Source organism: Pseudozyma hubeiensis (assembly GCF_000403515.1).
Source record: "Pseudozyma hubeiensis SY62 DNA, scaffold: PHS22, whole genome shotgun sequence".
Taxonomy (NCBI): Eukaryota; Fungi; Basidiomycota; class Ustilaginomycetes; order Ustilaginales; family Ustilaginaceae; genus Pseudozyma; species Pseudozyma hubeiensis.
Genome location: NW_012133804.1, coordinates 450029 through 475121, shown reverse-complemented (window position 1 = coordinate 475121; position 25093 = coordinate 450029). Strand labels below are relative to the sequence as shown.

At 55.3% G+C, this 25093-nt stretch overlaps 11 protein-coding genes across 11 annotated transcripts; 5 read left to right on the top strand and 6 right to left on the bottom strand.

The window, feature by feature from the left end:
- Window positions 1-481: 481 nt before the first annotated feature.
- Window positions 482-733, top strand: PHSY_002325 (hypothetical protein; the record flags this gene model as incomplete). The annotated part of the gene is made up of 1 exon (XM_012332949.1): window positions 482-733. The coding sequence occupies one exon, from the start codon at window positions 482-484 to the stop codon at window positions 731-733; it is 252 nt and encodes an 83-aa protein (XP_012188339.1).
- Window positions 734-1129: 396 nt separating this feature from the next.
- Window positions 1130-2173, bottom strand: PHSY_002324 (hypothetical protein; the record flags this gene model as incomplete). The annotated part of the gene is made up of 1 exon (XM_012332948.1): window positions 1130-2173. One exon carries the CDS (start codon window positions 2171-2173, stop codon window positions 1130-1132), a length of 1044 nt encoding a protein of 347 aa, XP_012188338.1.
- Window positions 2174-3994: 1821 nt separating this feature from the next.
- PHSY_002323 (hypothetical protein) lies at window positions 3995-5944 on the top strand (the record flags this gene model as incomplete). The annotated part of the gene is made up of 1 exon (XM_012332947.1): window positions 3995-5944. One exon carries the CDS (start codon window positions 3995-3997, stop codon window positions 5942-5944), a length of 1950 nt encoding a protein of 649 aa, XP_012188337.1.
- A 1228-nt stretch (window positions 5945-7172) lies between these two features.
- PHSY_002322 (UDP-galactose transporter) lies at window positions 7173-8585 on the top strand (the record flags this gene model as incomplete). The annotated part of the gene is made up of 1 exon (XM_012332946.1): window positions 7173-8585. The coding sequence occupies one exon, from the start codon at window positions 7173-7175 to the stop codon at window positions 8583-8585; it is 1413 nt and encodes a 470-aa protein (XP_012188336.1).
- A 396-nt stretch (window positions 8586-8981) lies between these two features.
- PHSY_002321 (capsular associated protein) lies at window positions 8982-10817 on the bottom strand (the record flags this gene model as incomplete). Its single annotated transcript, XM_012332945.1, has 1 exon — window positions 8982-10817. One exon carries the CDS (start codon window positions 10815-10817, stop codon window positions 8982-8984), a length of 1836 nt encoding a protein of 611 aa, XP_012188335.1.
- A 993-nt stretch (window positions 10818-11810) lies between these two features.
- PHSY_002320 (myosin heavy chain) lies at window positions 11811-12890 on the bottom strand (the record flags this gene model as incomplete). Its single annotated transcript, XM_012332944.1, has 1 exon — window positions 11811-12890. The coding sequence occupies one exon, from the start codon at window positions 12888-12890 to the stop codon at window positions 11811-11813; it is 1080 nt and encodes a 359-aa protein (XP_012188334.1).
- A 983-nt stretch (window positions 12891-13873) lies between these two features.
- On the top strand, window positions 13874-14638 carry PHSY_002319 (alpha-1,2 mannosyltransferase; the record flags this gene model as incomplete). Its single annotated transcript, XM_012332943.1, has 1 exon — window positions 13874-14638. One exon carries the CDS (start codon window positions 13874-13876, stop codon window positions 14636-14638), a length of 765 nt encoding a protein of 254 aa, XP_012188333.1.
- Window positions 14639-14772: 134 nt separating this feature from the next.
- Window positions 14773-15840, bottom strand: PHSY_002318 (likely mitochondrial ribosomal protein; the record flags this gene model as incomplete). Its single annotated transcript, XM_012332942.1, has 1 exon — window positions 14773-15840. One exon carries the CDS (start codon window positions 15838-15840, stop codon window positions 14773-14775), a length of 1068 nt encoding a protein of 355 aa, XP_012188332.1.
- Window positions 15841-16952: 1112 nt separating this feature from the next.
- Window positions 16953-20651, bottom strand: PHSY_002317 (hypothetical protein; the record flags this gene model as incomplete). The annotated part of the gene is made up of 1 exon (XM_012332941.1): window positions 16953-20651. The coding sequence occupies one exon, from the start codon at window positions 20649-20651 to the stop codon at window positions 16953-16955; it is 3699 nt and encodes a 1232-aa protein (XP_012188331.1).
- A 1698-nt stretch (window positions 20652-22349) lies between these two features.
- On the bottom strand, window positions 22350-23903 carry PHSY_002316 (cysteine desulfurase; the record flags this gene model as incomplete). Its single annotated transcript, XM_012332940.1, has 1 exon — window positions 22350-23903. The coding sequence occupies one exon, from the start codon at window positions 23901-23903 to the stop codon at window positions 22350-22352; it is 1554 nt and encodes a 517-aa protein (XP_012188330.1).
- A 408-nt stretch (window positions 23904-24311) lies between these two features.
- Window positions 24312-24995, top strand: PHSY_002315 (potential mitochondrial complex; the record flags this gene model as incomplete). The annotated part of the gene is made up of 1 exon (XM_012332939.1): window positions 24312-24995. One exon carries the CDS (start codon window positions 24312-24314, stop codon window positions 24993-24995), a length of 684 nt encoding a protein of 227 aa, XP_012188329.1.
- Between the last annotated feature and the right edge of the window lie 98 nt (window positions 24996-25093).

Sequence of the window (25093 nt, the reverse complement as noted above, 5' to 3'; positions counted from 1 at the left end):
GAGCCAAGAATGGAGCTGCGTACGTCGAAAGGTGTGGCACAGCGCGGAGCGGAGGTTGAATTCTCCTTGGCGATCGACGATAGGCGTGCGGAAGCCGTCCCGCGGCCGACGCCACGCGATCGCTCCTTCGGTGTCTCAGCGTGAACCCTCGGTGATGAAAGTGGAAAGCAGCAGCAAACTGCATCCGAGCACTGCAGGGCGTACGCGAGCTGTCAAAAGCCGCACCGGTGTTTATCCCATTTTATTTTTGATGCGAAATCCGACGATCGACAAATTCCGCGATCCTACGAGCTTGTGGACGACGTGAATTTTGCAACTTCTTTTTGGGGTTTGAGTTTTCCCGTGAATTTTTTTGAATTTCGATTCCGCCAGTCCACCGATTCTGAAGATGCTGTCGAAGCTCGAGATGGGAAACGCCTCCGCTCAACGAACGCTGCCTCAAAGTGTTCCTGGCCCAACTGGGTTTTGACGTCACAAGGCGATGCGTTCAATCGTGCTCGTTGCGTTCCGAATCTGGCCACCAGCAGAACAGGAGAGGGCTGGTGACAAGCTAGAAGCTGTTGATCGGCATGATGGAGGGCCCGCCTTACGATCTCCGTGCGAGGGCTCAAAAGCTTGGCGAGATGGAAGAGAAGCAGGAACACGTCCAAAGAAGCGGACCCTGAGCGACTTGCAGATCAATTTATGCTGTTTGCTGCAGACAAGCGGTCGACTTGATCTGCGTCTCTCATGACAACTTTACCAGACCAGTGTCACGCTCGCCGATTATTCGCCGGCGCGGCCACCTCGCTGCCGCTTCAATCAACCGATACAATCTGCAGCTTCAGAGAACCGCTGTGCCGACAAAATCGCGCGTGCTCAGTGCTGCGTGATAGTGAAACTCACATCCGGATCGCATTCTGCACAATTTTCGACCTTGATTCCCCGCCATTCACACGCAAAGCCGTACATATGACATGGATGAATGAGCTCGCATGGACGAGAAAGTGCGAGAGCATTGTACAAAAACGAGGAAATGACCGTGGAAAGAATGCTGCAGAGAGTGTATGTGCGTGCGTGTGTATATGCGTGTGCGAGAGCAAGGAACAAAGTGGCCTTTTAAGAAAGGCACAAGACGATACCGGACTTCTCAGTCTTCGCGGCGCGTGTGCTGCTGTCTCTCCTCGACGATTTTGGTGGAGGCCTTGCTGTTCTTCCAAGCGTGATACTTGTTCCTGATGGGCTCTTCGATCACGAACGTGGTGAAGGTGGACACCATGAATGCAAGCCCCGTTGGACCCCAGTTGCCCACGGGCCATCCGTGAAGCGCCTGCAGCGGGAACTGCCACAGATACCACGAGTAGGAGATTCTGCCTGGGAAGCGGAACACTTGGCTTTCGAGGATCGGGTTGCCGTTGATGCTGCCGAGGACGATTAGCAACACAACCACAGCTGTGAACAGCTCGAGCCAGGCACCCTCGGTTCGGAAATCGAACATAGTCAAGCCATAACCCCACATGTAAGCCAGGCAGAAGAAGCAGAGTGTGCTGACGGTGCCCATCCACTTCCTTGTGCAGATCTCGGGGACGGGAAGCAGACGGGCAGAGCATCCGATGAACATCTTCCATGCGTTGGCGCTGTACGCGTACCGGTAGTCGATGCCGTACATCCTCTCGCCGAGGAAGTTGTACCCGCTAAAGTAGCGAACGTAGAAGCCGACAAAGACCAAGGTACCCATAACCAGAGCCCTCTTCTTGAGCGAGAGAGGCACAACAAACGGAATGAGCAGCGACCAGAAGATGTAGAACTGCTCTTCGACCGCAAGCGACCAAGTGTTGAGGTACATGCCGGGGTACATGAGACGCGAGTCACCTGTATTGAGGGGATACATGTTGTGGGCGTAGAAGAAGGCGGCCAACGCGTCGGGTTTCAAGACAGCTGCTGGAATACCGCGATGGATGCCAATCTTGTACACAATGCCGACCATGAGAGCGAGGGCAGGTGTGAGTCGTACGAATCGATCCATGTAGAACCTTGGCAGGAACGAGAAGCGCTCGAATGATACTTTGTGCGATGCGGTGGGAGTCGAATCTTGCTGCACTTGATCTTGCTTGTCGATCTGTGACATGAGCACTCCAGTGATGAGGAAGCCCGAAAGTACGAAGAACACTCCAACACCCAGGGTGCCGAGCATTTCCTTCTTTTCAACCACATGCGATACCATCACCAAAGCCACCGCCAAGCCTCTCAAGCCCTCCCAGCCGGGAACAAATCCGATTTTGCCGAGAGGTTTGATTGTTTGGCGTTGTGCAGGCTCGGATGCAGGGAGAGGCAGCATGCTCGAAGTTTCGAAGCTAGACTTGGTCTCGAGCGTGGGGCTAGGTTCGCGTGAGGATCGATATGAAGGTGGCGAGGCCAGATTTGGCCTCCTGGCCTCCTCGTCCGAACTTCGCGCGGATCGAAGCTGTGAGCTACCGGTTGTCATCTTTAGAATGATGGTGCCACTAAGGCCAGACGGCTATGTTTTAGAAGAAGATGAGCAAGTGAGGAGATAGGAGGTGGTGGTAAGGGTGGAGGAAGTATGGCGGTAGGGCTTCTCGGATGAGGGACAAAGGCAGACAAGGTATGGTAGGAGAAGCAAGCAGCAGCAATGGCCAAATCGACAAGGAGACCGAGAGCGCTGAAAGGTCCTTCTGTCTAAAATTAAATCAGGTGCCAAGAAGCCGAATCTTAGTGGATTGAGTTCTGTTTTGAGCACGGAAGGGAGTGTTGATTGGCACCAATCTGCTCGTTCCGGCGGCTGTTTTCACCAGACAGAGGATTGCGTGCACATCTGTACATGGCGACAGACGTCCGACGCACGAACGGCATGCTTCGGTGAACACTTATCGTCCTTCGTCACTAGAAGCGAGAGCTGGCACGCTCCTTTTCAAGAGTGCTCCATAATTCACGGACAGCAGCGGCCCAATGCTGACTTTGAAAGCTCACGAGCCTCCAAAGAACCGTGGTACAGCGGCGGTCAAAACATCGAGCCGAGGGTGTAGAAACTGGGAGCTGATTTGGACGATGGCAAGCTACTGCTCCCCGAGTCTACAGGACAGATAGGGTAGCAGTTGGCGAGCCGGACTTGAAAGAGACTGCTCAGAGACAAAAGCTCCTGTCTTTACTCCCGCCCGGCACGGGAAGCTGAGACGAGACACCGTCACACTGGATCGACCTGGCTCGGTACGCAACTCACGATTGTTCATGCATAGCATCGAAAGCCACAGGCATCCAAGCTGCGAAACGCGCTCGATAGGACAATCAGAACGAGGTGAGGAAGGCACAGACAGCCAGCATGTCGCTCGGAGATGCAAAGGAGATCATTGTCAGAGAATGCATTGCCTGACAACTGTCCGAGTGGCACGGGAACAGAAATGCTCTAATGATTCTGTCGAACATCGGTGCAACTTCCAGTTCGAGGCGGAATAAGTGTTGTAGTTGTTGTGTTTTATATATATATATTATATATAATAACATTATTATTATTTTATTACTTTATAAAAACACGAAACGAAGCGAAAAATAAATAAATAGTTCGTCCTTTTTCCTATATCTAAATTGCATTTTCTGATCCGGACACTGCTGCCGGCCAGGCACAGCGCCACAAATTGGCCCAGTCGGAAGGGTTCTCGGTGTTCGCTGTCGACTGCGTCGCGGTACTGTCATTTGCGAATTCGGATCGCATTTGGACACGCTGGCTCGTTGTCAGGGTGTCGCTCTACCATCCATTGCCTTCAAGGACCGTCTAGACCACGCGTGATGCGGCACGCATGCTCGTTCTCGACACCTTGACGTTCTCTTGACCAGGAGACTGTCCAATCTAGACGAATTGAAACTGCTGTGCGCAGGGTCAATCTCACAAATTGGATCAACTCCACTTGCTTTGCACCGCACGATTTTGCCGTGAAAGCGTTGTTTGAGGTGAGACATTGCTCTTCGATCTTGCTTCTTACCAAACACCTTCGCAGACACAATGGCAACCGGCACCACATCCAACGATGTCAAGACCAATCGCGAAGCAAAGCAGCTGACTGCATCGTCTCGGCTCAGGGTTAATGCCTTCTCGCCCAGCATCAAGCAGGGGGACGATTCCTTCCAGGATACCGATCATCTTCATCGAAAGCAGCAGACGGAATCGTTTCGAGCTCAGGAGATGGGGAGAACAGCTCACACCATGCCTACTCGTTCTGAATCTGGCATGAGCAAGGTCGGATGGACGGTCGTAGGAGGTCTGGCGGTGTTGGGCCTCTTCTTGCTGCTTTCAAGTGGCGCAAACCGCTACGACTATACGTCATCGCCGTCCTACCTGTCTACGTCGGCCTCGGCGTACAAGACAGCAACAACGTCGATGGACGAGGTAATGGCAAGATGCGCTCGCTCTGGCACCCATCATATCGCATGCAAGGTCGAACATGCTGCCGAGCTTGCTTCGCAGCTCGTCTCGCGACAATCGCGCACACCTCAACAGGCGGTGCTGGCGTACAAGCGCCGGTATGCGCGTGCTCCTCCGCGCCGCTTCGAGGCGTGGGTGAAGCTTGCAATTCAACACAACGCCACCATCATCGACGACTACGACCAGATTGAGGTCGATCTCGGTGCTTTCCGTCAAGCTGGTTTGGTCGGCGACAAACTCAAGCGCAGAATGCTCGAGGCGAAATTGCGGCTGCCCGGATGGGAACTGGGCCAAGTCAGTGTGGTCGATGGGCAGGCCGTCGTGCTTGGTCCAGATGCCGGCCCTCTCTCAGCGTCAACGCTTATCGAGCTGCTCAAGCCCGTACAAAGCATCGTTCCAGATGTCTCAGTCCTTTTCAACTGGTATGCCGAGCCAAGAGTACCGCATCCCTCGGCACAGCCAGCGTCGCAGCCTTTTGACTCCCTGGATGTTTCGGGAAAAGACCCCACCTCGGTGCTCGGCAAGGCGTGTCCTTCGTATCACTTGACGCCAAAAAGATCCTGGGACTCTCTGCAGCCACCAATCGACTATTGCCAGGAGGATCGCGACGAGTTGGGGGATCTGCACGGCTTCTTGCAAGCTCCAGCCAACTTTCACCCGGTCAACAAGCTCGTGCCGATGCTGTCGAGATCCAAGCTGTCCAACTTTGCCGACATCTTGGCGCCCAATGTCTGCTATGGCCATCCGATGTATCTAGGTTACGTCGACAAGATCCCGTGGGAAGCCAAGGACGACAGCTTGTATTGGCGAGGTACCACGACTGGTGAAGCGCAGACTTCAGCCACCTGGGCGCGTGGCCATCGACATCGCATGCTGCGGTACGTAAAGCAGCTTCGCGAAGCAGCCAGCAAATTGGCCACAGGCGTCGAAGCAGACCCGTTCGACGACATCTACGCATCCAACAGGACCGTCGCGCCATCGCGTCAGTCGGTCCACGTCGCTGGAAACACACTGCCACTTTTCGACTATACGGATGGCTCGGTGGTGGGTGCGCTCAAGCGACTGGGCTCTGAAACGTTTAACGTGGCCTGGAACAGGTTTGTGCTGGCAGACGAACCCACAATGGCATCACTCATGGCCAACCAAGTCACCACGGACAACGAAGACCGCAACGAGCCGTACAAGCACAAGTTTGCGCTCGATCTGGATGGTCAGTCCATGTCGTGTCGCTTCTACCAGCTGCTTGCCTCGAGCTCGCTCGTCTTCAAGCAGACCATTTGGTCCGAATATCACGACGATCGTTTGATACCCTGGATCCACTACGTGCCCTTGGATCTGCGCGTCCAGAACAACGAGCTGCCCATGCTGCTCGACTTCTTCATCCATCATCCCCAAGGACAAAAGGCAGCTAGCAAGATTGCGTCAGCGTCCAGAGAATGGGCGGCGGCCACTCTTCGCCCGATCGATGTCTCGCTCTACTACGCCAGACTCTTGATCGAGTTTGCTGAGCTCTATAACCCTGTCTACTGAGTCCTCTGTCGCGGATATCCACATTGTAACTTTATTCCGTTCATTATCACAACAATCCTCTTCGTGTTTTGTATCTCGATAGTGAGCATGGAAAGTGCCCGTCTTTCCGAAATATGAATGCCCAGACCAAGAAAGGTAACACAGCAGTACGGTCGACTTCCCCCCCCCCTTTCTTCCAAAAAACAAAAACAAAAACAAAAAAAACCTACTAATTTCGGAATTCACGCATAAAATCTCCACAAATGGCGATCTCGCACGTGGGAACAACGCTACTGATTAAAATCAGTCCAATCCGGTGCTCTGAAGGGCACTTTCGCAGAAGCCTACTTTGGTGTTGACGAATTGATCGACAATTCGAAAATGGCCGAGGCAACTATGTCAAGGCCGAAGCGCATGCATAAAATGACCCTTTTTGCAAGGTACCTGCAGATCGCCGCTCTGTATCTTTCCACCTGCGAGTGGCTCGCTGCCCGGTTCTGGCTTCCGCTGTCGAATCCTTCTTGCCGCGTTGTCGCCTTCCCAAGCCACGAGACATGATAGACCATTACACTGTATATCCGTTGTACGCTGCAAACGACTGCTAGTCCTGTCTTTGGTTGTTTCTCACATCCGAAGCGGAAAGGTCTCATACAGCTCTCGAACTGTCTCTGACACGGGAGTTTCGCTTGGTCCCGGTTCCTCGTTGTCTCCTCTCCGTATACTGTGCATTGTATTCGCGATTGTGCTGGGTGCCGGTCGAAGCGCTCCGCAAGACATGCAGCTGCTAGCGTGACTAGGTTCGGGTCCGCTTTCCATTGACCAGTCTCGAAAGGCACAGCCATGCAGACAGTCGGGCGCTATTTTCCCGTGAACCTTTGTCTCCTATTCGTGCCTTCCTTGCGGTGTGTCCGACTGCACTGATTTGTGGCTCGGGAAGCATCTGCACGACGTCGATCCCACGACGCAGTTCGGAGAATCTCAATAACGAGTCCGTCCTTCTTCAGTACGAGCTACAACTAAGATCCACAAATGCCGTCTTCTCCCTTGTTTCCAGTTTTGGAGCATGTTCGGGACAAGCTAAACCTTGCCGCCGGCTTCTTCGCTTGCTGGCGTGCTTTCCGCGACGTCTTATCTCTGTCAATCCCATCAACATCATCTTTCTGACCTTCGCTTACCACCACTTCCTCCTGCCTGATCCTCGTCTCTATATCCTGTCCTTACAGCGCCCACCTCCACCAGGCTGCTCGTGATGTTCGGCTCACTCACTCCGCTGATCCTAGGCATCAGTGGCCTCAAGTCGAGTACGGGCATCGTCTTCCATCAAGCTTCAAAACATGCAGCATATTCACCGTCACTGACGGTGCTGCTCTGCGAAAGCATCAAGATTGTGGCTTCCTTCCTCCTCCTCACACGCGCACTTCACCGACAGAGGAATCAGCTGCATCCGTCGAAGCAGGCTAGTAACACCAGTTCCACCGGATACACTCGGTTGCAGGCCGAGGACTTTGAGGTGCAAGACACAGCATACGATGGTGGCTTCGTTAACGCCAACAAAGAGGCATCTGCATCGATGCTCGAGCGTGGAGACGACCGCGACATTGCTTTTCACCAGACACTCCTGCAGCTGGTACGCTCTCAAGTCTTTCAGATCCAAGGATTTAGGCTGATCGTACCAGCACTCATCTATGTGGTCCAGAACAACCTTTACCTGTACGCTGCCTCCGAACTTGATCCCGCCTTCTTCCAAGCACTCTGGCAGATGCGCATCCTGATGAGCGCGACGCTCAGCTGGGCGGTCCTCAAGAAGCGCATCCTGCCCGTCCAGTGGCTCTGCATTCTCGGCATCTTTGTAGGTGTCATGCTTGTTAAGACAGCTACGATGCCCTCATCGAGCGCAAGTCTCGCACCAGGTGGTTCAAGCAAGACTTTGACCGCATCGCTTGCCCTCTGTGCAGCGGCAGCACTGAGTTCGACAGCAGGCGTCATCCTCGAGTTTATCTTCCGCGATCGCAGCGTCAATCTTTGGGCTTCCAACGTTCAGCTCTCGTGCTTCTCCATCCTACCAGCTGCATGCATCGTGTTTTTCCGCGACGCCTCGCACCTGGGCCCTGTATTGCACGATCTGCACACCAGTCCTTGGCCGATGGGGGTCGTTTTCTGCCAGTCCTTCAACGGTATGATGATCGCCATCCTGCTCAAGAAGGCAGGTGTTATCATCAACGACTTCACTTCCGCCGTCTCGATCGTCTTGACGTTTGCACTCAACGAGATGCTGTTTCCTGCGTCGAGCAAGATCGACAGCGTCATGGACGTGGCGCTCGTGGTCGCTGGTAGCGCTGTCATCCTCGGTTGCAGCACGCTGTATCACAGACATCTGCCTAAAGAACCCAAAGCTGATCAGGTGTTCGCGCCGGTAGACACCCGGCAAAATGCGCTCCACCTCAATCTTGATGCGGAAAACACATCGTACAGCGCATCTGTTTCCTCGTCATCAACATCATCACCTACACCCTCTTCGATTGCAACACCATTGCCCCGATCTCCGATGGGCCACTACTTCAACCTGAGCACCGACGATCTTCGGAAAGGCACCAAGCCAGGCGATGTATCAGCGGATCTTCTCGAACTGCAACAGTTCAATCCGCACAAGTGTGCTCCCTGATGGTTCGCTCTCGATCACGACCGGCTATCTTTCACTGTTCACACATACACTGTCATTTCGTAACTTGCATCTTCTCTGTTCTCTCAGCTCCTTCGCAAAGCGTAATTTCACCGAGGTCTTAAAGGTATAGTCTGATTTCCTTTGCGGGATAAAGTTGGACGCTGCTTGTCGTAAGCCGTTTTGATATCGACAGGTGCTCGTATAGCGCGTGTGTTCTCACTTCACGTATCAGGCTGCCATGAAAATGATTCAACAGAAAAGCAGATCAAGAGCCTACCGGGCGCATCTCCATAACGATACGTGATATTGTGAAGAAGGACTAGGTACAGAAGCTACTATACGTGACGGAACGAGAGGAAAAAACAGCAACGTGACTTTCAAAACCCTTTTGCGACTTCAATCGTGACCAATGATGTTGGCCAACTCGAGCATTTGGCGGTACGTGTACACCGAGAGGTCGATCTTCCTGAGCGCCGATGCCGCCCAATCCCTCGATGCGTTGGCGATCATCTCACCCAGCTCTTGACCCTTGGGATGATTTGCGAAAAAGTCGAGCAAGATCGGCAGCTCCTCCATCCCCGTCGACACGGGAACGTAGTGCAGCCAGGGAACGATACGATCATCGTGCCATTCGACGTAGATGGTCTGCTTGAACACGAGACTGTTGCTGTCCAGTAGACGGTAGAATCGGCATGACATGGAGTTTCCATCGAGATCCATCAAGAACTTGTTCTGGAACGCCTCGGACGAAGGCTGGTGCGCAGCGAGCGGGATCTTGGCCTTCCACTCTTCGCAAAATTTGGGATCCGACTCGCAGCCGTGCAAACCGACAAAATTCATGTCGATCACGTCGCTGCCGAGCTTGGAAAGAGCCGTAAGCTGCGTCTTTGTGAACGTCTTGGGCATGTTTGTCAGCTCGACGCGTTGCTCGTCAGCATCGGTGAAGGTGAGCGCGTCGGAGGACTTCACTCGAGCAGCAAGTTGGGCAGCTTTGGTCTTCATCTGGTGAGCAGCCATCACGAGACGCTGACGGTGACCAAAATAGGCGTACTTTCCCTCGGGTCTGGAGCCGGTGCTGCTTCCTCGCCAGTAGATCTTTGTCTTCTTCTGCGAGTAAGGTACGGTGTCCTTGTTGTGGCCAAAGAGTCGATATTGGGTTTCACCGTAACACCACGAAGCAGTGGTGATGTCTTGGAAGCTGGAAACCTTTGTCAAGGATAGGACCGGCACGGAAGAGTTGAAGCAGCCGTTGTGGGTGTGGAACACACCGTGCTTGGTGATCCAGTCGTAAGAGTGAGAGCAGATATCGTTAGAGGGTCGATCGCTGGCCACGGACGAGGTTGTCTCGGTGTTGCGAGGGCAGCCTTGTGTGAGATACTCTCGCGTATCGGGAAGGCCAGTTGTACCGATCTGAACGACGCTCGTGTCGTTGACATCTTCAACACCGTGCTTTGGTCCACACACGCGATGCGCATCGTCCCAGCTGTGCAACACGGTGAAGTCGGGGAGCTTGTGCAGGAAAGGCGACATGATACTTCGGAAGACACCCACATTCTCCCAATCGTTGGGCGCCGAAGTAGTGACATTTCCATTGCGGAAGTCCCACTGGTGGAGGAGCCACATATTTGTCTTGCGAGCGTTTTCGATACGACGACGCAAGACGTGGCCTGGGATCTTGCGCAACGGTTCGAGATCCTTTTCGAGCTGCCCGTAATCGTCGATGATGACCGCGTGGTTGTCCTTGGCGAATTTGAACCAATCGTCGAAGCCAGGAGGCGGCTGTCGATTGTACTGCTGCACATAGCGCTTGACGGCCTGGTCGTAGGTCTGAGACTGTCTGGACACCATTGCGTCGAATTTGCGCTGCGCCAGCTGGACATGACACAAGACGGCATCGGCTCCGCCTTCAAGGATGCGAGGACACTGGCGATCCTGATGAGACAATTCTCCTGTCTCTGAAGCCACAGACTTGACTGCTACTGCCGAAGTGGACGCCGACGAGGGTGTCGATGCAAAGAGAGCGTAGGGAACACCGATGATGAGTATCAGGCAAATGATCCTAAAGAGTTTCTTGCGGGACGGATCGCGCATCATCTCTTGGAACCTGCTTCCACCAGCCGAGGCGTACAGGGGGTTGTTGTGGCCACCAAACTCGTCGGAAGGCGTGGTAGAAGCGCGAGTATACCCTTGCGAGCTCCCCGAACCGAAGAGGTCAGATACGCGTTGACGCATCGTCGACCTACCACCGCCGGACATTCGTGCCCACGCGGGCTCCTGCTCGATATGGCTTGGCGAAGGTGGGTAACTCGACATTGAAGCCGTGGCTGACAGACATTCCTTCTCTGAGTCGGCGAGACCGCCCGTGTTGTCTTGATACCTGTGCATGGTGAAGTCGAACAGATCCTATCTCGATGAACGATGTTGGAGCGTGGTGGTGGATCAGCAAGATAGAGGGCGGAGCTCAGTAGGTTGTACCAATCGCGCAGACCAGTCAGGAGAAGAAAGGGTCCAGAGCGGCCAGTGTTCACCACAATCTGCACGTGGCTGGCCTTTCCATGCTGCCGGCGATCCAGTGACCTTCCACTCTCACAGTCCCCGTGCGACAACGCAGTGAGTTACTTCAATGCGATGCGAGAAGGATACTTGCCCGTCTACGAGGCTTCTACAGTAAGTGTACAGTTGTTCGGCACCATGCACGATCTGCCACTCGGCGGTGCTAAATTCGTCTCCATTGTCCTTCACCGAGCTTTAAGACCTCGCGATCGTCCCTCCGACTGTGACCCATTGACCTGCAAGAGCAAACCGAGATTGTACGACAGTCGGACACACCAGCATACGCAGCGCTGCATCCCATGGATTCAATGCGATCAGAAGCGGCCTTGCAGCCGAGTTGCATCGCATTTCCGAAAATGGCCCAATATCAGAAAATTTCAAAAATAGAATAATTAAACACAAATTAAAAAAAGCGTTTTTAATGATTCGTTTCGCGGCCAGACCTGTTCAACACCAACGAAAGGACCCTGAAGAACGATTTTTCTGATTTTCTTTTTTCGTACCAGTTCTTATTCCTCAGATGTCAAGCTTTTCCCGAGTCGGACTGTCAATCCTGTGCCGTGGTACTTTCTTCTCTGTCCGATTTCGGCACTAATTTGTTGCCCTTTTCTCATTTTCAGCTCAATAAATATAAAAATTATTTCCTGCAGCTCGACATGCAAAACGCCGCTGTCATTGGCAAGATTTTCTCCAACTCCGAGCCACGGGACTAGCCCCTGCAGCCGTAGCACAGACGAGACTCTGGGATCTTGGAAGCCACAGTCTTAAAAAGCCACTGCGGGAATCGCCACATCGTTCCAGTCGGGCGGCCGGACCCACTCTGCGGTAGGTCTTGATCCACTTTCGATCCGCCTTGGTTCCATCTCCTCCTGGTAGAGGCTTGTACTTTGCATCCTTTCTGGATATCGACTTTGCCTTGGATCGGGGTTTTTTGAGAACGACTTCGGAGCGAATTGCCGGTGCATTGTCAATCAGGTCTGCTGCAGATGCGTCTCTGGCTTCAGCCGCCGCCGTTTGCGATTGTGTGCTTCTGAGCGCCGTGATGGACGACAACCGCGCTCTCAACTGTGCCATGTTCCAAGGAGCTGGATTGGATGCAGGAGGCCTCTCCACTGAAGGCGGCAGTGCTGGGATGCCTGTCTGAGTGGTCGAGAGCTTCTTGAGGAGACGCCGAATCTTCCATCTCCTGAACGCCGCGACCGGGTCAATATCCTTAAGCAATGCTCTGATACGAATCAAGAGGAAGCTTAGCCTTTCCATCAGGTCTGCATCTTGAGGAAGCCTCTTCTCGCTCGGAAGGTATTTCTCTGGCCGCAAAAGTTGATCAGTAAAGAAGTCGTCATTCGCCTCGACCACACCTTCTTTGAATCCGCGATGTAGCTTCCACTCTATCTCTCCCAACCTTTCCCTTTGGTCAAGCTGAGCCACAAGATGCGACTGCACTCGTTCCATTAACTCATCCTGCAGCTTCTTCGCACTCACCAAGGCCGATCCCGCCTGTGTTCCGGACTCAATCGCGTGTTTAGCGATGGCAATACGTGCCTTCTGAGCATCGACGATAAGGGATCTGGCCGCATCTTGAGCGAGAGCATCGTCTTTCAGCTCCGAGAGCTCGATATGCGCCGCCTTGAGGATCTCTTCGAGCGGATGACTGGTTTGTACACTGACTTGTGTTGGCAAATCGATGGCCAGTACACCCCACCAGAACAGCGTCGTGAGAAGGAGCTTGAGAAGGGTGGCGAGCACTCGCATGGCGACAAGCTCATGCGGTTGCTGTGTCCAGTGAAAATGTGATTGTTATCGTGATTCCGCGGACACCGATAAGGGCATCGCCTTCCTTTGTGACCGATCTTGGACCGAGACACGGTAAGGTGACGATGGAGTTCCTTGTTCGACGAGCAGACGAAACAAGCTTCAGACAGGTAGCTCTCGTGAGTTGAGCTTATGAGCTTGTACGGATGCGTTTCCCAAGACAATGGTGAGGCGAAGGTAACTCAAAAAGCCTTGTTCGCGGGTCGAAGTTTTGATCCGCCCCTGTCGATGATCTGGCATGCGTGTCTACCAGTGCGAGTATGCAGTCAGGTGGGTGACATATTGTGAGAACGGAAACACATGATCGAATAGGCATAAGAACCTCATTTCGGCTGATGTGGGTCGCATAGTCTCGCCTCATAACGAAACATCTGCACCGTATTGCTATCAAGCTTTGTACAAGCCATTCACTGCTAAGGGAAAGCTCCGAGGTCGGGCAGCCCGTGATTACCTGAACCGAAGACCGACCGGTGCAGTTGTCCCACCCTCTAGAGGTTCGCCTGTCGTTACGAGAGGGTTAGAAGATAAGCTTGGAGGGAAATCTTGTTTGCTAAACGCCGTGTGCTCGCATGCTTCACGAAAGGGAGGGCGAGCAGATCTGGTCATGCCGAGAGATGAAGCCAGAAGAACGATGTGCTTCCGATCTCGGACCTTTCGCTTCGACGGAGAGGAAAAGCTCCGAGTGGCGAATGCGGAAGAACAGGGCGAGTACCAAGCGGCGCAAGCAGCAACGACGATAATCCTTGTAAGAGAATCGTCGCTGATATCGTTGCCTATTTAGGCGATATCTCAGGGACGATGAAAGGGGAAACAACGGACTTTCTTACAGCGTCGTATCGAAGACTTGCCTAAGCTGGCCCTGAAGACCATTTCTCGAGCCCTCTGAGCTGGCGACCTAATTCTTTCGCAGCCTTGACCACACCATGAACAGAAAGTTGCTCGACAGAGCGGTCGCGCTCGCGGTGATCGTACTGTTCTCATTCAGCATCTGCATCCTCAGCTTACCCGTCCGAACCGGCTCTTCTCCACCTCGACCAGCTCGACTGACCGTCTCTTCACCTCTCTCTGTGGACCAGCTGTCGACGGAAGAGCTGTTCAAAGCACTCCTCGTCCACGACTCCCTCCTCCACACCTCCCAAGCCACCACACCTCCCACCACCCCCCACGTCACCGGTCTACTCAGTCCTGGCTCCTCCACCCCCCGGCCCGGATGGTCGTACTACAAGCTGCCCGCATTCCTCGACTACCCCATCCTCTCCCCACGCTCCCACCTCGTCACGTTCGACTCGTCGAAACCCGCGGTACTCCTACCGCTGGATCCGCACGAAACCTTTTCCTGGATCAAGTCCTTCACCTTCAACAGATTCTACTCTCGACTCGACTCGAACCACGCTCTGACGGTCAAGCAGACGGGATCGGAACCAAGCTGGTTGGATCGAGTGCAGAGTTCGACCAAAAGAGCGACGCTGCAGCAGGTGGCCAAGGAAGGGTTGAGGGCGAAGATCAAGGCGGCGGAGTGGGCAGAGTCGATCAAGAGGGAAGGGGGAAGAGGGGATGGATGGTGGGATGGGGAGATGGTGGGGAGGTCGTTGGAGAGGACGTGGTCGATGTGGTTGCGAGGTTTGAGCGAGGCTTCTGGGTACGATTACATTCCGGTGGAGCAGATCACGAGCAAGATTCAGCGTTAGACGAGTCGCCTCAAGTAGACGTTTCTCTGCCTATCAACCTTGCAACCCAAGTCATTTCTCGCTATGTGAGCTGCTGTTTATCTGTGCGCAGAATTGCAAACCACACATTTTCTTATGCTGACAATGTCGTGCGCTCACCAACCCCAACCAGGTCTCTGGAACCCGTTGACGATCTTACCCTCCGTCCTCACAACGCCACCGGTGCCGATAGCCCTGACCCTCTTCCTCGCCAGCTCCACCCTCTCGGTCTCCTTCTCCGCATACGTCTTTCCGTACCTCAGTACGACGCTCAACCTAGCCTGCGGATGATGTTTCCTCCCCATCCTCGCCCTACCCTTGATATCCGTCCTGGTCAGATACAACCCTTTCCCGACCCACGCTTCGCTGACCACCAACCTCGGCACCTCCATCCCTTTTGCCGCCGCATGATCCCTCGCCAACGCCAACGTGCTCAACACCCTCTTAGCCGCGCGTTTGGGCGAAAACTGCATCTGCAGAATGGCGTAATCGATGGGTTGTCCGCTGATCTGGTTCGCCAACAGCTGCAGTTTCCGCGGCGAGATTTTGAACGCTGCTGTCGAGTACTTGTGTTCCAAGGCAGCGCCGGTGGAGGGATCTTTGGCGTTGAAGCGTTTTCGCAGTTGACGAGCCTCGGTTTTGGCCGAGAGACGCTGTTGCCTTCGTTCGACCTGCTGGGATAGCGGTAGTGATTCTACGTCGTCGAAGAGAGGCATGCCGTCGGGGGAGACGGAGGCCATGGCGGAATCGCGTCGACGTTCGTATTCGAGTTTGGTCTGATCTTCGGGTAGGATGCCTCCTCGCTCTCTGGTTTTGGTGTAGTTGGAGCCGAGAGCCACTTTGGCGAGTCGACCAGAGATGTCGGACAGGAAGGAGGTGCGTGGGGCGGAGGAGGAGATGCTGTTGTAGCAGAGGAATATTGGGGGAAAGTCAGTGGCTGCAAGGATGTGGATGCGATACGAGACATGTGAGGTGGAATAACTTACGATCGCTGCGAAAGAGCAGGAGAAGCAAGAGTCGAGGTAGAAGGCCTGGCGGTTCGAGTCGATGCTGACGTGCGCAAGAGGTGTCTCGCCGCACGACCGGCGGTATTTGATGCGGACATGGTGTGCAATGCGTCGATGATGGTGGTGGCAGGATACTCTGATGATGACGACGAAGGTCGAAAGGCGAGAAAAAGCCATTCGGAAGAATCCGACACTTCTTCTCACAATCACAAAATTGGCAGCGTCACGTGCATGCCGAATCGGCGATCTCTTCTCTTGTGTGTCCTGACGAGGTGTAACATTTTCAAGTCCTCGGTGCGACAATGGCTGCAGGGTCCAACTTGCATTACCTCGCACAGCCCCGCTCCTTGTCGCTGCCAAGCATCAATCCACCGCCTTCCACATTTCCATCTTGCCATCTTGCCAGCTACGTTCATCCCATTCATCTGATTACGGCACTTGCTTGCTCAACAAGCACCACAACCATGGGCTCGTGTCTCTCCACATCCAAGTTCTCCGGCGAAGGACGAACGCTCGCCGAACCACCTTCTTCCACCATCGTCAATCAGGGCGGCGGAGGCGGCCAGCGTCTCGGATCCGCTACCTCTTCCTCCGCTGCTGCTGCACCACCATCACACAACTCCATCCCAGCATCATCAAGTGGTGGTGCAGCAGCGAGCACATCAGCAGCAGATCGAGAAGCTAGAGCGTTAGCTGCAGAGAGAAGGATCAACGCACAGGCCAACAAAGGCGCCCCATCGCAAGGCAAGTTGAGTCAACAGCTCAACAGTCAAAAGGCCTCAAATCCGTTGTCCTCAAAGGATGATGAGCCGCAGAGAGTCGTCGTAAGTTTCTCTCCCCCATGAAACGCCATCAAAGATCGCAGTGAAGTCCTGAACTGACATTCTTTCGTAATGCAAATCTCTCAACAGTGGGACTGATCCCTTCCGAGGCAACCAACCAACATACCCCCCCTCACGAACCACGATACCGATCTTCATCCCAACACCCAAAGATGATTGCAAAGAAGTCAAGCTGTATATTCAGATGCCGCGTCATAGAGGATTGGAAATGCTATAGGGGACAAAATGATGCAAATGTGTGCGGAGATCGGGTTGTTATGCAAGAGAAGATGGTCAAAGAAGAGATTCTATATGCTGGATGCGACCGGAAAATCGCCGACGTTATTCAAGTGAGGTCGTTGCCAAGAGCGTAAAGCAATGCAGGGGAATGTGTAACAGGAGGGAGAAAGAAGAAAGAGCAAAGGTCCGTGACCATGTATATGCTGTTGGAAGCTCGTTACGTCGTCATCAGAAGCTGAACAATCCACCACCGTTCCTCATCTTTCTACCACCCAGCAGGTAGGACAGCACCGTGGCTGCAAACAGTCCCACCGTCAAGCCCAACGCCACCTCCACCAAGCTCTGCGCCACCGTGAAGCCTGACGCAAACGCCGACGACGAATCCGACTGGTTCGCAAAATTCAACAATCCGCCTCCATTGCTCAACCCAGAAGGCAGCTGGTACAGGATGCCCGGAACCGAGACCACAAAGCTTCGACCGTCGAACATCCTTCCGTACAGGTTGGCCATCAAACCCACGGCCAGGGATCCCAACGCAGCCGTGACATCCTGTCGCCTCGACAGCGCCGTAGCTTTGGCCGCAAAGTGGTTGCACGCCCAGCCGCCGCAGGCGATGAGCACCATCACGGGGAACTCCTTGCGCGTTACCTTGGCTTGGTTGCGCAGAGACAGGCTCATCGAGTAGGCCGGAGCGGTGAGGACTGCAGTCACCTCCGGGACGTCTCTCTGCCACCATCTGTTCGAATCATGCGCCAAGTCGCAGTTTTTGTATCCCACCAAGTCCTGGTTGCCCGAAAAGAGCTGCCAGAACGAAACGCCGATCGAAATGCCGAAGCCCAAGAACAGCGAGTAGATGATGGCGTACACCAGCCGCACCGATCCTGCGATCAGGTTCTTGGACTGCAGCTCCAACGAACCGCTGAGCACAATAAATCCAGGCAGGATGAGCACGATCGACCCCGACGTCACGGCGGCGTAGCAAAAGTAGCCCGTGCTCTGCACCGCAGCCGCGACAAACGAGTTGAGCGTGGCAAACACAATCTCGAACACGTTGCTGTACAGCTCGGTGGTGATGATCGACTGGCAGTACACCAGGAACGCTCCCAGCGGGAATGCCATGACCGCATCGATAAAGCTGCCGTTGAAGCCCTGTGGACCGAGACAGATGAAAAATGAGGCGAACCCACCGATCAACACCATGGGCCAGCGTCCGATCAACGGCTTGCGCCTCATCAGCTCGTCCAACTGCGACGACGCCTCCTCGACGCCGATCTTGTCGTGGATGACGTTCCAGTAGATGGTGTGCATATCCGTCAGCTTGGTCAAGTCGAGCCCCGAAGTCTGCTTGATAAACTTGGTCTCGGAGGTGTGCGTAGTGTCGTCGCCGAACGCCAACAGCATCAAGTTGGGCAAGTAGATGCATCGGCAATTGATGTCCAACACCCGACCTGTCTGTTGGATTTGCGTCTCGATACGATGTGTAGGTGCGCCAAACATCATTAGGGCACGCGCGAGCTTCATGATGAACTGCTGTCGCTGCAAGATGGCGGCTACGTGCATGGTGATGAAGATCTCTTCCTTGCGTTTCTTATCCTTGGCACGCTTCTTGAGCTTGCGCTGCCACTCCTGCTTGTGGTAGTCGGAATGCAACTTTTCCGCTTCAGGGCCAAAGTAGTCGGGACCGAGGCCCGAGTTGATGTCCGGTGTATTGAGGTTGGAGTGTGTGAATGCGCGCGTCACCGCGCCGGGCAGCGTGAGATGCGGGTGACGCTTGCGAGGGCCGCTGCCGTCGACGGAGCTGCCGCCTGTCATGGTGCGCGAGGGGAAGTGCATGATGGAGCTCGGACGCTTCTTGTGCGGAGTGGCGTAGCCAGAGGCGGGAGGCGAGTTGGCCTGCGTCGAGCTGTCGCGACGCTCGCCGTCTGGACTGGTGGGCAACGAGTGCGATCGTGAAGCCAGCGGCGATCCAAAGTTGCTCGGTCGGTAAGGCGCAGGCGCGGCGTCGGCAACGATCTGCGCGGTACGCTTGAGCGTCTTGGCCGTCATCTCGGGCAAGAGGTAGCGATCGAGCGAGAAGCCGGGACGCTTGGGGTTGGGACCGAGCTGGGCGTGCTGCGGTGACACGGCGCCGATCAGATTGCCCGTAGTAGCGACGAGCGCACCAAAGACACCGGCGTCGCTCCTCGCTGCTTTGGGTCGTTCGTCGAGCGCGCTTTCGATACCAGTCTCGTTGGCGACGCCTCGAACGACTTTGGTGGAGGTGTTGAACGCAACGTTGCCGACTTTGGCGAAGGTCTGGGTCAACTTGGGACTGGGCAAGCTGATGGATTGGAACGACATGCCGCGGCGCTTTTCGTACCTGTCCAGCTTACTCTGGAACCCGGGCGACTCCATCTTGGCCTGAACGTGTTCGGGAGTCTCGCTGATCAAGGGCCGGCCGGATGTATCCAGGTTGTACTCGCTGGTGCTGGCGATCGAGCTGGTGGCTGCGCTCTTTGCTTCGCGCTGCTGCTGTTCGTAGAGGCGGAGCAGATTGCCGAGCACACCGCCAGACATTACAGGACGAGCGTCGAGGTTCATGGTGGTTTCCATTGCATCTGGAGTGGATGCACCAGTGTCGGGAAGGTGGGAGCGACCGATGCGATCGAGCGCTTCCTGTCGCTGCTGATTGAGCTTGTGCTGACGGACGAGCCGAACGGCTTCGCGTTCGAACTTGCTGGGTCTGCGTCGTGGACCGTCGCTCGTGTGTAGCCCGCTGGAAGTCTCGACGGGTACCGACTTCCAGTTGGTAGGTCCGCCTTGTTCGTGCGATGTTCCTTGTTTGCTCTCGGCCGTCTGTTCGATCTCTCCCTTTTCTTCTTTGTCTTCCTCGTCGGCAGGAGGCTTGCCAAAGATACCACGAAGCTTGGCCCAGCCTTTTGGTTGTTGCTCTGCCTCTGGTTCGTCTTTGCGCTTCTTGAGCCGAGTTGGCATTCCATCAGTTTCACCTGGTACAAAGTCAATGTGTTCTAGGTCCGAGTCATTGGCAGGATCGTAGCTGCTCTCGCTGGTGGCAGAGCCAGGAGTGGTGACACCGCTCAGGTCGCCAAAGCCGCCGGGAGTCTCTGGACCCGCGCCGGCCAGGACGCGCTGTCGTCGCCTCCTCTCCTCACGATCACGTTCACGATCGGCAAAGACTTGGGCGAGACGGTCCCTCCCCGCACGATCCTCGTAACCTTCAGCCTCTTGCAAGCTGAGGTGACTGGCGCCATCTTCGCTGCGGGCCTCGTGGCGTTGAAGTTCGCGCTGAAGCTCGAGGAAAGCGCGATTGTCGAGACCCTGCTCATCAAGACCCTTGGCGCCTGTCAAAGAAAGCGACGGAATTTGAGCAGCTGGACCCGCTGGAGCTTTGGTAGCGGCCGCTGCGGCGGCCGAGGTCTCTGCACGAGGGGGAGCGAAGAGAGAGCCATCTTCGTTCTGTGGCGTGAGACGTTCTGCGATGTTGAGCGGCCCCGGGTGGTGATTTCGGCGGACGGATCCAAGGCTCAGCGCGTTTCCCCTTTCGGATGGAGCGGGAGCGGCGCCGCCTCGCACGGTGACTGTGGGACCGGCCAAGGCACCTCCAGAGCGGATCTGAAGCTGACCGCCTCGACGAATGCTGGCGGCGTTGGAGGTGCCGTCCCAATGTACGCGACCAGCACGACGCGAGGCAGTCGTCGTGGGGGCAGGTGCACCGGCAGTGTTGCTAGGAATGGCGGTGGAGGTCGAGGCGTTGGATGGAGCAGGCTCTTCAGCGGCATCGGTCGAGCTGTTGAGCGTGTCGTCGCCGTCGGTGTCGTGAACGAGGATTTGTGGCTCTTGTGGATGTGATGATGTGGCGGTGTGATGTTCGTTTTCGTTGGAGCCGGTGGGCAGCGTAGAGGAGCCGGCTGTGGAAGAAGACGACATGGTTAGGTCTTGGTCGTTGCCCTGAGCGTGACCAGTATGTGTGTCTGACATGATTGCGATGATGTTGCCAGGGTCGAATCAGCTTGTTGCATAGGATGTAGCCATGCGATCGAGCCGACAGCGCGTGGTGTCACTGCGGGAGAGGCAGAGCAGCCGATATTGGCGGACGGAGCTGAGCCCGAGACTGACTGATCGAAGTGGTCGATGGTCGGAACAGCCGGTGTCGTTGACAAAATGGTCGGATGTTCCGAATGCGGCAGGAAGCGGTGTCTTGTGGTGTATCAGAGACCGAACAGGCGTGAGGCAGGAGTGTGTGTGGGGGCGGTGATGGGTGTCGATCGTGTTGCGAGGCGCCGCAGTGGATCTATCAGCAAAGGATGGAATGATGTGGGTGTGATGGTCAGGAAGATGCGGATGGCAGTAGAGGTACAAAACTCAATCCACCACCACTTTCACCAAATTCTCCGAGAGAGTGAGGATGGTTGTGCGCAAGCGAGGGCGAGTGAACAGGGAGCCACCTCTTGTCGCGACTTGCTGTGCCGTCCATCGGGTTGGTTCGAAATCTGCAACCTCTTGTGTCATTCACAATCACACACACACACGGACTTGAGCCGAAGTAAGGCGATCCCCCTTTTACGTCAAAAAGAAGAACGAGGACGCGCAGCTGCACCCCGCCAGTCTGTTATCACTGGTAACTTGGATTGAGTTTGAGCGAAAATCATAGTTCGACAGCGTTCATTTCTTGCCGAACCGCTCTCTTCTTTCTTCGGCTCAGCTGGGTAGCACCGATTCACGGTGGAGGCTCCGACGGGTGTGGTTCGGCGACGCCAAGATCCGGCAAGAAGCTCTAGGAGCAATCTGCTGGCAGTGGCCGCCCACAACATGTGCAAAGTGACCGCATCCTCGACACAGCACCGCTTTTGTGACAGCTCGGCATCCGCATGATGCTCCGTCATGTGCCTGAGGACGAATTTCACAATTTTTTGGCCCTTCACGCGGCTGCGAGCTGCACGAATGACAACGGCGACTTGAAAAGCGGCATGCACCTCTCAACCACACTGTGAAAAAGCCGCGCTGCACACTGTTCAATCCCACTTCTTCGCTGATGATCCGGCATGGCTTGCGATAAAGCTAGCCACCTCGATGTGGATAGACTGGCAAAGGCAGGGGGGAAGGGTGCTGCACCAGGCGTGAAAATGGCTTTGCGGCCAAGCATATGGACACGAAGCGGCGTGGTGACTTCATCGTGGCACGCGGAAGCAAAGTACCGGGCATCAAGGGATCGCCCACAGTGTGCCTGTGTGACACGCTTCTGCAGATCTCCCTGGAAAGCAAATAAAGCTCGGCGAATAAATTTCGAGGCGCATTCCCATCCGGACATCCTCCACCTCTCGTGTCATCGAGCCGATCCAACATATTTTCACGTCGATTCCCGATCTCACGTCCTGATAGCTCATGGTGGCATCTCGAAGCTCTAACGAGGGCGCTGACAGTGGAAGGTCACAATCGCAATCTGATGGACATTCACAGTAAAAATTCGAGTGTACATCCCATTGGTGATATCACCTCAAATCGACAGCTTGCGAAACCAACGCTGGCATGGAGAAAGAAAACCCTTAAGTACACGAAACACTACCAACTGCCGGACATTTATAATGCTCTGCTACTAACATTGACTAGGACTACGACACCAACGGATCAACCGGACCACTGGATGGAGGAGATATCGATGCCCTCTTGCACCATCTCCCAGAGCGGGCTCATGTCGCGCAGCTTGTTGACGACCTTGATGATCTTGTCAGCAACATAGTCGACCTCCTCTTCGGTTGTAAATCGGCCGATGCCGAATCGCAGCGACGAGTGCGCATTCTCGTCGTCCAGACCAAGCGCACGCAGCACGTACGAGGGCTCGAGCGACGCCGAAGTGCACGCGGAACCGGACGAGAGGCAGATGTCCTTGAGCGCCATGAGCAGCGATTCACCTTCGACGTACTGGAAGGTGAGGTTCAAGCAGCCCGGGTATCCGTTCTGGTCGCCGTTGAAAAGCACGTGGGTGATGTTGGCCTCGAGCGTGTTGCGCAGACGCTCCGAGAGCTTGGCGATGTGTGCATGGTCGTAGGCGATCTCTTGCTTGGCGAGGCGAGCGGCCTCGCCGAATCCGGCAATGAGCTGTGGGGCGAGCGTGCCCGAACGAAGACCACGTTCCTGGCCACCACCGTTGATGATTGGCTCGAGACGCACGCGCGGACGACGCCGGATGTAGCATGCACCGATACCCATGGGACCGTACAGCTTGTGGCTAGACAAGCTCATGAGGTCGATGCCGAGCTCGTTCACGTCGAGCGGAATCTTACCGGCAGCCTGTGCAGCGTCGGTGTGGAAGAAGGGCTTGGAAGCACCACGACCGCCTTGCTTGGAGAGCTCGGCGCCCTTGGTCTTGAGAAGGTGACCGATCTCCTTGATGGGCTGGATGACGCCGATCTCGTTGTTGACCGTCATGATGGAGACGAGCGCGGTGGTGGGTCGAAGTGCGTCCTCAAGCTGCTTGAGATCGATGAGACCGTTGGACTGGACGGGCAGGTAGGTGACCTCGAAGCCTTCCTCCTGCAGTCGACGGCACGAGTCGAGCACACACTTGTGCTCCGTCTGTGTGGTGATGATGTGGTTTTTCTTGGACTTGTAAAAGTGAGCGACTCCCTTGATGGCCATGTTGTTGGACTCGGTGGCGCCGGAGGTGAAGATGATTTCCTTGGGGTCTGCGCCGATGAGGCTGGCAATGTGTTCACGGCCCTCCTCGACACCCTTCTCGGACTCCCAACCGTAGGCGTGTGTTCTGGAATGTGGGTTTCCGTATTGGTTGGTCATGTAAGGCATCATCTTGTCGACAACACGGGGGTCGACGGGAGTGGTAGACTGTGCATCGAGGTAGATGGGACGGTTGGCGGTGGCGTGCTTGGGAGCAGACGAGATGATATCGTTGAGCAGGTCCTTGCCTGAGCCCTGCTTGCTTCCCACGCCGGCGCGGATGCCAGGTTGGGCTACCTCGATGGGTGTAGCCATGGCGGCGGGAGATGAGGGTGAAGCATAGCCTCGATACTGGACTCGCGGCGAAGACGAGCCAGATGCGGATGTGGATGAAGAGGCTACCGCCTTGATGTTGGTCGAGATGGTACGAGCCTGGACGGCATCCTGTCGTGTGAGGGCACGAAGCGCCAGCCTGGAAGGCGTCGAGGATCGAAGCGAGCTAGCCATGTTGAACAAGCGTGTGAAGGTCGTGGCAGAAACAGGGAGGTTGCGACCACGGGTGAGAATGGGCAATGGTGGTGGGGTTGAGGAGGATGCCAATCAAGTGCATCTGTGTACACATCAGTGCGCAGTGGCAGCAGCAGCGACCCTTTCTTCCCTCTCTCGGACAATGAATCAGAGCTGCGCTTTTTTTTCGCCACGCCGAAGCGGCTTTTGGCTATTGCCTTGCTTGATCCCGCTCAGCCACCGACTGACTGAGGCTCGTGTGCCAGAGACAATAGGCGCGCGCCAGCCGCTTTGCTGAGCAATTTCCCTCTGTAAAGGCGAAATCGCCCGAGAGACCGACAACCGCCGCGGAAAGAGACGCTTTATTGATGATCCTCGTTGTTACACCATGGTAGATGACATGATAGGATGGAAAAAAGTCGTACGAGTTTAGGGTTGGAAATTCGCAGAGAGCGGTTGGACCGCCGTGTCGCAGCGACGGAGCGGATCCGAAAAGGGTTGCGGAATGGCGCCTGGAAATCGGCAGTGTCGCATCGCTTTGATACTGAAATGTGTCAATCAACGCTCTTCGTATCTTGTGATCACCACCAAGACCCCTTCATCATCGCACGTCCCCGGTCGCATCGGCTTGCAACAACAATGATCGCTACACAACAGGCCGCCGTGGTCGTCGCACGCCGCGCACTCCACACCAGCACCGCTGCTCGATCATCTGCTGGCTTCTTTGTTCGTCCCGTCAACGCTCCCACCTCGTCCAACTCGTCCTCCGCACCGCAGCCCAGGCCGGTGCGTCCAGTAGCACAGGTGCACACTCCCGAACACGTCCCTGCCGAACAGGCGCCCAACTTCCCCACAACATGGTCCGAGAGCCAGAACCCAAGGCAAAACGCCATGAAGGGCCCACGCTTCGAACAGCTCGACATGCGATTCCAGCCCCAACCGCTCGCAGCGATCGAAATGATTCAGAGGGAACCTATCCGCCTGTCTAGCAAGCGCATTGCTGCATGCGATGGCGGTGGAGGTCCTCTCGGTCACCCCAAAGTGTTTATCAACCTCGACAAGCCTGGTCCCAAGGCATGCCCGTACTGGTAAGTGCCTCTTGTTTTTTCGCCTTTCGATTGATTTCGCTTGGCTTCCAGCTGACATCGAGCTACGCCTCCACCATTGCGCCTCCTCACGAACAGTGGCAT